At 44.8% G+C, this 12453-nt stretch overlaps 1 protein-coding gene across 9 annotated transcripts in view; it reads right to left on the reverse strand.

The window, feature by feature from the left end:
- The window catches only part of LOC110494499 (membrane-associated guanylate kinase, WW and PDZ domain-containing protein 1), a 190447-nt gene that overhangs the window by 98881 nt on the left and 79113 nt on the right, over positions 1-12453 (reverse strand). For all 9 annotated transcript variants that reach the window (XM_021569624.2, XM_021569620.2, XM_021569621.2 and 6 more), the window contains exon 2: positions 4240-4356. In XM_021569624.2, coding sequence (XP_021425299.2) covers positions 4240-4356 — 117 coding nt within the window. The remainder of the gene's footprint in view (positions 1-4239; positions 4357-12453) is intronic.

A 12453-nucleotide genomic window follows, 5' to 3' on the forward strand; every position in this document is an offset into this window, starting at 1 on the left:
TTTCAGAACAGGTGTATATATACTGAGATCATGTGATACTTAGATTGCACACAGGTGGACTTTATTTAATGAATTATGTGACTTTTGACGGTATTTGGTTGCACCAGATCTTATCTAGGGGCTTCATAGCAAAGGGAGTGAATACATAAGCACGCACCCCTTTTCCGTTATTATTATTTTTTTAAACGTTTTATTTCACTTCACCAATTTGGACGATTTTGTGTTTGTCCACTACATGAAATCCAAATAAAAATCTATTTAAATTACAGGTTAAAATGCAACAAAATAAGATAAACGCCAAGGGGGGTGAATACCTTTGCAAGGCACTGTAGGAAATGATGTCGGAAATATCATGTACAAAAAAACGGACACAAATGGTCAGGAGCCCTTAAAACGGCTGCTATTCCCCCCAGCGCCATTATTAAGGTGTGTGTCACAAGGTGTGAGGAGGACATACCTAAGCATAGAACCAGAAAAACTGGTTCACATTTGAGTGTCCTTTGACTATACATGTGCGCTCTCATCTTGTCTTCTTTGGGGTGGGGTAAGATGATGACTACTGGTTGAATAAAACTAATAAAAATGTTCTGTAATGAATTGTTTAAGCTCTGCTTTGACAGTGCTAAAATGCACGAGTATTTTACATGAGTAGGTATCAGTATTAATAGGTACATACATATACAAACCATCATAAAAATCTCTTAACATCACACACACACGCCTTGCAGCCCTTACAGGTGTCAGTCAGACTGGTGGATCAGATATACAAATACCAACTACCCAAAACCATGTACCTGTAGACATGCACACACATATACACACCATCAGCATAGCCTAGACAAAGAAACGGTCTGTAGGTTTTCAACAACGCAGCTACACACCACATACCTGGTTGTTTTCCCTCAGCCCAACTGATGCTTGACTATGTCAGTCTGTGTCTACAGACACAGTGGCTACACAGCACTGAGCGTTTCCCTGCTCACCCCCAGCTAATGCTTAGACACAGTGAACAGTACGACATGCTACAGACCGCACCATCCTCCAGCCTGAAGGAAACAACCATACAAGGGAAAGAACAGGGTAAAGATGAAACTAGAGAACACCAATAACACCTCCCTGCCTATATACCCATCTAATGGTTTACAATGTGAAGCTCCCTTTCTGTAATCTGCAATGCAGAGAGAATACTCTGCTCTGTGCTCCATTGTTCAGGTGGCATCTAGAGCTGATGCTAGGAGAATCTGCAGATACACTCATTCACCACACATCTACTCTACCATCATCCAATAGCTTTCGGGCACAAACAGAAACATCAAATCAAATTTTATTGGTCACATACACATGTTAGCAGAGGTTATTGCAAGTGTAGTGAAATTATTGTACACATATGCACAGACAGACAAACACTTACGCAAGCTGACACATTAAAGAGAGAGGACAGTCTTCTGCCTGTGAGAAGCACAAGACAAAGTCCTACTGCGCCACATACAAACCATGCAGGATAGAATTAGGCAGAGAAAAAGGGCTACTAGTGGTCCCCCATCTGTGCCTGTGTGCTAGATGTAGCTGAGCCTGCTTGCATGTCTGCCGATCTCCATCGTCCCTCTTTGCTTCTGTCCAACCCCCTCTCCAACCCCGACCTATACACAAGCCATCCACCATGCTCCAGCATGGCAATACATCACACATACAAAAAAGAATAGCAGCAACAGCAGACAAATCAAATCCCACTTGCCTTGATGCAGAGCGAGGGAGAGAGGAAGAGAGAGGTAGAACGGTAGCCCACAGACTGCAGCAAGGATCCTGTTGATCTCTCTATGCAGGGCAGGCAGGCAGACTGAGACACAAACACAGAGAGGAGAGCTCTGCTGCTGCCAAGACCATCACAGCGACGAGAGGAAAACAACAGCGGAGAAGAGGGAACAGCAGCTACAGCAGCGAAAAGAAGATTGGGAATGTAGAGCAGGAATGCAGAGAGGGTGAGGTGACCGCAGGGAAATCGACCAACGCCGGAAGATTGGAGAGGGAAAAGAGGGTAGCAGAGGGAGACAGAAGAGAGAGAAAAAGGGAGAGAGAAAAGAGAGAGATAGTAGTGGACTGTGGTAGTTGGAGATGGACTGTAGTGAGGCTAGTGTGAGAAGTCAACAGTGTGACAGGAGGAAAGGCAGAAGAAGGAGCCAGAGGCATTACGCTGCTCGTCTATGCTGTAGCTGATATTCCCCATCCAGCAACAATTGTCTATAGAATCTGTAGAAGGGCAGGCAGGGAGAGCCGGTTGGCCGGGTCAATTCCTGTCTACTAGGCACTGAGGACAGGCGACAATAACGTCACAGACAAACTCTGATTATATGAATGATGAAAGAGTGGAGTCAAGCATAGTCTCGGAGATGTGTGTGTGTATAAGAGAAGGGGAGTTTGAACTGCATGGTTTGAGCACCAGAGAGGTGGAGGCTTGAGGAGGATTCCCCCAGTCAGTAGTATAGCACACTCCTCCATCTGTCATCTCCAGTTGCTTTCTGTCCATTAATCACAGCCTCCTCACAAACGCCCTAGCTGACCCAAAGACACATCTATACCACCACACACTGACCTCCAGTCACAAGGGCCTGGAAGGGCAAGGGGAGAAACCAAACCACGGCCGAAAACATAACCAGTCCTTGTGCCCTTTCACCTCCTCTCTCTCTCCACATCTATACTGAGTCTATTTGTAAGAAATTAATCCAATTAATACATGTATTATTATTACTGCATATCATATTGTACACCTTCGGTGGTATGTTTCCTTCCTTGGTTAACCATAATACCATTTATCAGGATGTCAATGGGAGTCGGAGTCAGGAGAGAAGAGCTAGGCCTTTGGTAATTAAAACGTCCATTATGACCAGACTAGCACAATCCAGGCCTGTCTGGCTGACATATGGCACACTGGGTAATTCCAATAAAGTCCTGAGAAAAAAGCCCCTGGAATACAGACAGCAATTTGCGTGAGAGGGTCATGAATAAACTAATTGAAAATCCAATGATGAGAATCATTAGGAAAAAGCCCTGTCTGGAGTAGGCTAGAGGCCAATCAGGCCTCTCAATGCACACATTAAAGGATGTATCTGGGGCTTTAGAAAACATGCTTGGATAACAAGGCATTGAAGGAGAGGAATAGAATTAACAGTGTTGAAATGCCATACTACTCAAAGCCTTGATAATGTAGTAGACACATTGAATTGTGGATTGGGTGAGGGGACTAAAAGAATCTAGCCAATAAATAAAATACTGTATGTTTGGTATAACAAATAAACAAGGAATGCCATCCCATACATAAATGCCAAATGGCAGTCGCTGACTACTACACATCTATATGCTAAAAATAACCCATTCTATTCCCCTATGTTATGTGTATGACTGCACACTGTCTCCTGGTCTCACCAGTTGATTGCTCTTCCTTTTCTGTCCGTCTGTCTGTCATGGCTAACACATTAACACCAGGGAATTCCATCTCCAACATCAGAAGGATGATAATCAAAGCTGCTGCTCAGGGATTGGTCCACACAGCTAGATGTAGGATCCAAATGGGAATGGGGAGAACAGGCGAGGGCATCCATCTATCTCTCTGGCCACAGAGAGGAGAGGAGGGAACATCCACAGAAAACAGGTCCAAATCCTTGGACATCATGTAATATACTGTACACTCGGAGAAGAAATAGGAGTGAAGATGGGCGTGAGGTTCTGATCAATATGTAGTTTGTTTAATCACTGTGAATATTGATTGAGCAAAAGCCCCCAGGAATATCAACCATGGATGGCGCTGGACCTTGTCACTCTAATCAAATAGTACTGGGAAAGGTAAATATCTGTCTGATTGACTGGATAAAGAGGATTGAGAGCATGGGCTTCATGGTCATCTGGTTCCACTCATCAGTGGGAGGAGGAAGCCATCTCCTCCCGTCTGTGTGTTATCCAGTGCTCACGACTCGCATAGTATTCTGAGTATCTGTATCTCTGAGGGGCTAGAAGCTCCCTTAGAACCTGACAACCCATTTGACCATTCAGATGACACAGAGACATACGGGAACATGAGACCTCCAGCGTGAAGCTTCACTAAACAGCACAGAGTCCTTGCAAAGCTACACACCAAACCAGCACAGTAAACATAAGACATTAATCCAATAACACAAAGATTAGGAGGAAGAAGATGACGATGAGGAGGAGTAGAAAACAGAACTTAAAAGATTGTGGGCTACTCACAAGGCACAGCATGGCGGTAGAGGTTGTCTCGAATGGTCTGCTGCAGTTCGTGGTCCGGGGAGGACTTCTGGAAGCGCTGGCTCAGATAGTGCTTCAGGTCCTTATTTAGCTTGGTTCCTGTAGGCAGCCAGACAAACAGGAAGACATGTGTTAACTACATCACAACACAACATGGACGCCCAACTGTATATAACAGCAAATCCAAACATGGCTGCCTTGCATTTCGTGTGCACACCACTCTCACAGTCCATTTCATTACATCCATAGAAAGCAGGGGAGAACGACTGCCCCTCTCATTGAAGCCACGGAGGGTCAAGGCCGACCGCGATACTGCAGACATTGTTAGCAGAAAACAGGAACCCTCATTATAGTGAATGGAAAAACTGCAATCTTCGTGGTACATTTTTGTGGAGCAGCTCAAACTAAGCAAGTTATGTCTCCATGAAATGCCATCTTAACCTACTTCATTTGGCTTCAATGTGCTATTGAGTCTTTACATAGGAAAGAATGTGATCTATGGCTTTGTCTATTCATATATACAGTCATTGATAGAAACACACCAGTCGGACATGAATAGGCATAATATAACTGAGAGACTCAGTTCTCCCTCCCTCCCTCCCTCCTCTGCAAACCTTCCCTTGTCACTTGGAGGGGTACCTGGCTAGCTCTCTCTCTCCCAGACTGTAGACAGTCAGTCCTGTAGTGACAGTGCTGCCTGGTGGCTCAGCCCCCTCCCACAGCTATGCCATCTGTCTCTCAGACACACAGTGGGAAAGGCTAACTGGTAGCCGCTAACACAGTGCTAGTGGCAGAGAGAGGAGCCAAACGCTTTCCTGTTGACACATCACACTGACTGGGAGAGCCCACGGTACATCAATGCCAGTCAGCACATTCTCACATGCAGGGTCATTTTCACACAACATTTACAGAGCCAGACTACTCTCTAAGAAATACGTTTATTACACACATACTAACATACAGTATATGCTAGGATTGTATCACCATTTACATGCCAGTAATTCTGCAATGGACCCACGTTTTCTGGAGTGCATTAATGTACAGGGTGGTGCAATAATGACCATCCTACCAATCCTCGACTTCGGCGATGTCATTTCCAAAATAGCATCCAATACCCTACTCAATAAATTGGATGCAGTCTATCACAGTGCCATCCGTTTTGTCACCAAAACCCCATATACTATCCACCACTGCGACCTGTACGCTCTCGTTGGTTGGCTCTCGCTTCATACTCGTCGCCAAACCCACTGGCTCCAGGTCATCTACAAGACCCTGCTAGGTAAAGTTCCCCCTTATCTCAGCTCGCTGGTCACCATAGAAGAACCCACCTGTAGCACGCGCTCCAGCAGGTATATCTCTCTAGTCACCCCCAAAACCAATTCTTCCTTTGGCCCCCTCTACTTCCAGTTCTCTGCTGCCAATGACTGGAACGAACTACAAAAATCTCTGAAATTGGAAACACTTATCTCCCTCACTAGCTTTAAGCACCAGCTGTCAGAGCAGCTCACAGATTACTGCACCTGTACATAGCCCATCTAGAATTTAGCCCAAACAACTACCTCTCCCCCTATTTATTTATTTAGCTCCTTTGCACCCCATTATTCTATCTCTACTTTGCACATTCTTCCACTGCAAATCAACCATTCCATTGTTTTTACTTGCTATATTGTATTTACTTCGCCACCATGGCCTTTTTTTGCCTTTACCTCCCTTATCTCACCTCACTTGCTCACATTGTATATAGACTTATTTTTCGACTGTATGTTTGTTTTACTCCATGTGTAACTCTGTGTTGTTGTATGTGTCGAATTGCTTTGCTTTACCTTGGCCAGGTCACAATTGTAAATGAGAACTTGTTCTCAACTTGCCTACCTGGTTAAATAAAGGTGAAATAAAAAAAATTAAAAACATAATAATGATCCATTGAGCTCAATGACCAAAAATGAACATAAATTATCATATTTCTGTGCTTCTGTAATCTGTATGATAACACCCCTGTGTGTGATTGACATATACATTCAAACCACAATCTCTGAGCCAGGTTTCAGCCAACTCGGGCAAACAGTCTGCTGGCGAATTAAAAGCACCAGATTGTGTTGTCATGGAAACAGTGTGTGTGTGCACCATTGTGTAGGACTACTCTGCTGGTAAATAAAGCCAGAGGCCTCTAATAAGATGCTTGGGGCAGCTAGCCTTGCTAGAGCAGGCATACTAGTACACAGTTCTATGTGTAGTGCAATGCTCTCAGTCATCCAGTCATGTGAGGACTTCCTCACTGGATCTCCACTCCCACTGTGCCAGACCAGACAGAGACCTGTCAACAGTGCCTCCTCCACAGTGGAAAGTTAATGGCCATCCCTCAAACTCATTCTGTTCCTTTCCATCCTCTGGCATTTGAGGCCATCCCCTGGAATTGCTTTGAGATTTGTCTCTGCATGAATGATAACATTCTCACCATTTGAAAACCTCCTACAGGTAGGTAGGTAGGTAGGTAGGTAGGTAGGTAGGTAGGTAGGTAGGTAGGTAGGTAGGTAGGTAGGTAGGTAGGTGTGTGTGGTGTGTGGGTGTGTGTCATAAGCCTTCTATAGGAGTACATTCTGGCTTTGGTCATTCCCCTCTCCCATCCAGGCATGTCATTGTGTCTTAGTATTTAGTATTTTATTAGGATCCCCATTAGCAACTGCTAAAGTAGCAGCTACTCTTCATGGGGTTCAAACTTAATGTCTTGATCCCTAAACAGTTTGCCAGCCATTATTCAGACCAATGAAGAGTCACACATACCCTGGAAAGTCCCAGAAGCAGTCTGACCTCGATGGCAGACCCCCACCATGGAGGCAAATCACCACCATCAGCCCTCCAAGATCTAACCAACAGGAGACATACCGGGGCTAGGAAGGAGAGGAGCGGAGGCTCGAGGGGTAAAGGTGGACAAGGCAGAAGGGGAGTTACTGTGAAACAGTGGGCAGATTAAAGATAGAATATTGAGTAATCCAGTAGTGCTGCAGTATGACAAGACTTAAAAATGGTGATCTGTCTGGTGAATCACTGCCTCCAGTAACCTCCAGTAGCCATTACATAACAACTCATTGAATTCTGCATCTCCTGTCCTCTCGTAGGAGGGGACCGACAGTCTAATTTGATTGAAAAGATGTTTAGAGTAAATACATTCTTTAAAAAATCCAATAAAAATCCAATCAAATGTATGTCACATGCGCAAAATACAACAGGTGTAGACATTACAGTAAACAGCTTGCTCACAAGCAGTTTCCCAACAATACAGAGTTAAATAAAACATTTAAAAAAAAGACATGATAAATAAAACACACAAGAAATAAGCTATATACAAGGAGTAGCAATACCACGTCAATGTGCAGGGATAAGTGGTAGTTGAGGTAGATACAGTATGTACATGTAGGCATGGGTAAAGTGACTAAGCATCAGGATATATAACAAGACAGGACTGAATGCTTGTGATGACACAGGCCCTTTAGACTGAAGTTTGATTTGCTAATTGTTACCTACTTTACAAGAAAAGGAAATCACTTAAAATCATGCCAAAAGCCCACAGAAGGGTCATCCATACATCTTACTGCAGCACTCAGTGCACTGTGGTGTGCAAACACTAAGTGCTGACTGGAGATGATATCAAACTGTAAAACAGACAAACAGATACCCACTCAATATATTGTGTGCACAGAACACACACACACCTCAATGAGTCATTGACCACAGATAGCCCCATGTGAGATGAGAGGTAGCAACATCTCTTTGAGTTAATCATTTGAACTACTTGAACTGAAATCAGTTTTATCTAATTTCTACCAGCATGTCAACCTGTGCAAGTAAAGGCAAGAAAAAAATCTAGATCACCTTTATTCCACACATAAAGCTCTCCCTGGCAAATCTGACCATAATCATCTTCCTGATTCCTGCCTACAAGCAATAACTCAAACAGGAAGTACCAGTGATGCGCTCAATACGGAAGTGGTCTGATGAAGCAGATGCTAAGCTCCAGAACTGTTTTGCTACCACAGACTGGAATATGTTCCAGGATTCATCCGATGGCTTTGAGGAATGTACCACAACAGTCACCGGCTTCATTAATTACTGCATCGACGACATCGTCCCCACAGTGACCGTACGTAAATACGTAAGTACATATCCCAACCAGAATACATGGATTAAAGGCAACATCCACAATGAGCTAAAGGCTAGAGCTTCCGCTATCAAGGAGCAAAATCCCACTATGCCCTCCAATGAACCATCAAACAGGCATAGCATCAATACAGCACTAAGATTGAATCCTCCTACACCGGTTCGGAGGCTATTCGAATGTGGCAGGGCTTGCAAACTATCACAGATTACAAAGGGAAACCCAGCTGTGAGCCGTCCAGTGACGTAAATACCTTCTATGCTCGCTGCGAGGCTAGCAACACTGAATCATGCATGAAAGAACAAGGTGTTCCAGACAACTGTATGATCACGCACTCCATAAACGATGTGAGTAAAACCTTTAAAACAGGTTAACATTAAGATGGATTAGCAGAACGCGTACATGCGCTGACCAGCTGGCTAGTGTCTTCCCTGACATTTTCAACCTCTCCCTGACCCAGTCTGTAATACCAACATGTTTCAAGTAGACCATCATAGTGCCTGTGTCCAAGAATGCCAAGGTAACCTGTCTAAATGACTACCGCCCCATAGCACTCACATCTGTAGCCATTAAATACTTTGCAAGGCATGGCTCACATCAACAACATCATAACAGACACCCTGGACCCACTCCAATTCACATACCGCCCCAACAGATCCACAGATGACGCAATCTCTATTGCACTCCACACTGCCCTTTCACACCTGGAACACCTACGTCAAAATGCTCAACATTTAACACCATAGCACCCTCTAAGCTCATCACTAAGCTACGGACCCTGGAATTAAACAACTCCCTCTGAAACTGGACCCTGGAATTCCAGTCGAGCCACCCCCAAGTGGTGAGGATAGGTAACAACACATCTGACACAATGACCATCATCACAGGGGCCCCTCATGGGTGTGTGCTTTGTCCCCTCCTCTTCTCCCTGTTCACCCATGACTGCGTAGCTGCGCACAACTCCAAAACCATCATTAAGTTTGCTGACAACGCCACTGTGGTAGGCCTGATCACCGACGACGATGAGACAGCCATCAGGGAGGAGATCAGAGACCTGGCAGTGTGGTGACAGGACAGCAACCCCATTCCACCTCAGGAAGCTAAAAAGATTTGCATGTGACCTCAGATCCTCAAAAAGTTCTACAGCTTCACCATTGAGAGCATCTTGACTGGCTGCATCACCCCTTGGTATGACAACTGCTTGGCCCTCCAACGCAAGGCACTACAGAGGGTAATGCTAACGGCCCAATTATCACTGGGCCTGAGCTCCCTGCCATCCAGGACCTATATACCAGGTAGCACCATTTAAAAAAAAAAACTCCAGCCACCCAAGTCATAGACAGTTCTCTCTGCTACGGCACGGCAAGCGTACCGGTGAACCAAGTCTGGAACCAACAGGACCCTGAACAGCTTCTACCCCCAAGCCATGATACTGGTAATTAGTTAAATAGCTAACCTGGACTATCTGCATTGACCCTTTTTCTACTAACACTTTTATTCATCACATATGCTGTTGTTACTGTTTATTATCTATCCTGTCGCCTAGTCACTTTACCCATGTAATCACTGTTCCCCTCTACTTCTTTGTGACTGCTGCTTTCAATGACGGCCTAGGAACAGTGGGTTAACTGCCTTGTTCAGGGGCAGAACGACAGATTTGTACCTTGTCAGCTCGGGGATTCGATCTTGCAACCTTTCGGTTACTAGTCCAACGCACTAACCACTAGGCTAAATAATTAGCCTACTGCTAGACGACAAGGGCAGCCAGCATCTTTCAGAGTATGTATCTCAGCTGGGAGGAACAGTCCATTGGCATCACTACATTATAGGAGGACAGAACAGTCTGTGCAGAAGCATGACAACAGGGATTGGACAGCTGCCATGGCCTGCTAGGTAAGACCAGGCCAACCTGCTGTTAGCCTCTGTCTGACACCAAGCTGCTGCTACTGTACTGAGGATTCCACAACAGGGTCACTCACTTTGCTACTAGCTAGCTATCTAGCTAGCATGCCAGTTGGCCTAATGTACTAGCTAGACAAGCTTCCACATTCCACACCTTAATACTACACACCCTAACAACCCTGATATGGTCCCAGATTTGATATGGTCCTTTGAGCTGTATCTAGGAGATACTCATCATCAATAAACTGTATTCATTACAAAACACAGTTTCAGGTCAGCAGGCCACCCCTATCCTCTCCTTAAATCCGTACAGTCCCAGGCTGCCAGGCCCAACAAATCACACCGGAGAGAAATAATCCCATTAACTGGTACTGAATGGATAGGAGCTACAGTCTAACTGTACCTAAACACACAGTTACTGACTGAGACAGTAAGAGCCATGTAATCACTGTTCCCCTCTACTTCTTTGTGACTGCTGCTATTCTGACAATGGCTAAACTGAATCACAAACCACATGATATGACCCATCTTAAATATCTGACTAGGCTTTTCGTAAAGCACATACTGTAGTTCTGATGGTTTCAATCTGTCCTGCAGAGAGCTAGGGGTAGAGGAAATGGTGAGAGGCAACCATTGGTTCCCTCAAATCCCTCCTCAAACAGATAATTAGTGAATACATTTCCTCCAAACAGAGCCCACCTGGCAGAGATTTCAGTAAGCCCCCCCGTCAGCAGGCAGGCTTTTAGTATGGACACACAACTACACTATCCATAGAGGGAGGGAGTGAGACAGAGAAACAGTCATTTTCTACAAAACTAATACCATTGGTGAGTGGCAATACTATAAAGGCTGGCCAGGACACATGCAGTAGAGATCAGCCAGCCAACTCTCCACACAGTGACTGCACCCGGAGTAAAGCTCTTCAGCCAGGCACAAAAAGACATTGCACCGCCACAGCCAAGGCCCTCTGTTGGCAGTGGACTTCATCTGTTATTCACACATTGCAAAAATAATACCCCCATACACTCACTCCTCAGCTGACTTTACTAGTTGAGCTGCAATGTGAAAAATTAAAGAACCGACAGATTAGTAAATTGCTGCAGTAATACGTTTTGTTACACTTCTTCCCAGAAACAAAGAGCTTGATTATATATGTAAAAAATATATTTAACCTTTAGTTAACAATGACGGCCTACCAAAAGGCAAAAGGCCTCCTGAGGAGACGTGGGCTGGGATAAAAACAAAAGTTATACTTTGGACAAAACACACATCACGACAAGAGAGACAACAAAACACGACATCAAGAGAGACCTATAAGACAACAACATAGCATGGCAGCAACACGTGACAACACAGCATGGTAGCAACACAACATGACAACAACATGGCAGCAGCACAACATGGTAGTGGCACAAAACATGGTACCTTATTGGACACAAACAACAGCACAAAGAGCAAGAGGGTAGAGACAATACATTGCACGAAGTAGCCACAACTGTCAGTAAGAGATTCAATGTTTGAGTCTTTGAATGAAGAGGTGGAGATAAAACTGTCCAGTTTGAGTGTTTTTTGCAGCTTGTTGCAGTCGCTAGCTGCAGTGAACTGAAAAGAGGAGTGACCCAGGGATGTGTGTGCTTTGGGGACCTTTAACTGAATGTGACTGGCAGAACGGATGTTGTATGTGGAGCATGAGGGCTGCAGTAGGTATCTCAGATTGGGGGGAGTGAGGCCTAAGAGGGTTTTATAAATAAGCATTAACCAGTGGGTCTTGCGACGGGTATACAGACATGACCAGTTTATAGAGTGCAGTAGTGATGTGTCCTATAAGGAGCATTGGTGGCAAATCTGATTGCCAAATTGTACAGAACATCTAGCCGCTCGAGAGCACCCTTACCTGCCGATCTATAAATTACGTCTCTGTAATCTAGCATGGGTAGGATGGTCTTCTGAATCAGTTTCCCCTATTACGATAGGGGAAACCAAGACTAGATTTAACCTTAGCCTGCTGCTTTGATATGTGCTGGGAGAAGGACAGTGTACTGACTAACCATACTCCCAAGTACTTTTATGAGGTGACTACCTCAAGCTCAAAACCCTCAGAAGTAGTAATCACACCGGTGGGGAGAGGGGCATCCTTCTTA

The sequence above is a fragment of the Oncorhynchus mykiss genome, chromosome 17 (genome assembly GCF_013265735.2).
Source record: "Oncorhynchus mykiss isolate Arlee chromosome 17, USDA_OmykA_1.1, whole genome shotgun sequence".
Taxonomy (NCBI): domain Eukaryota; kingdom Metazoa; phylum Chordata; class Actinopteri; order Salmoniformes; family Salmonidae; genus Oncorhynchus; species Oncorhynchus mykiss.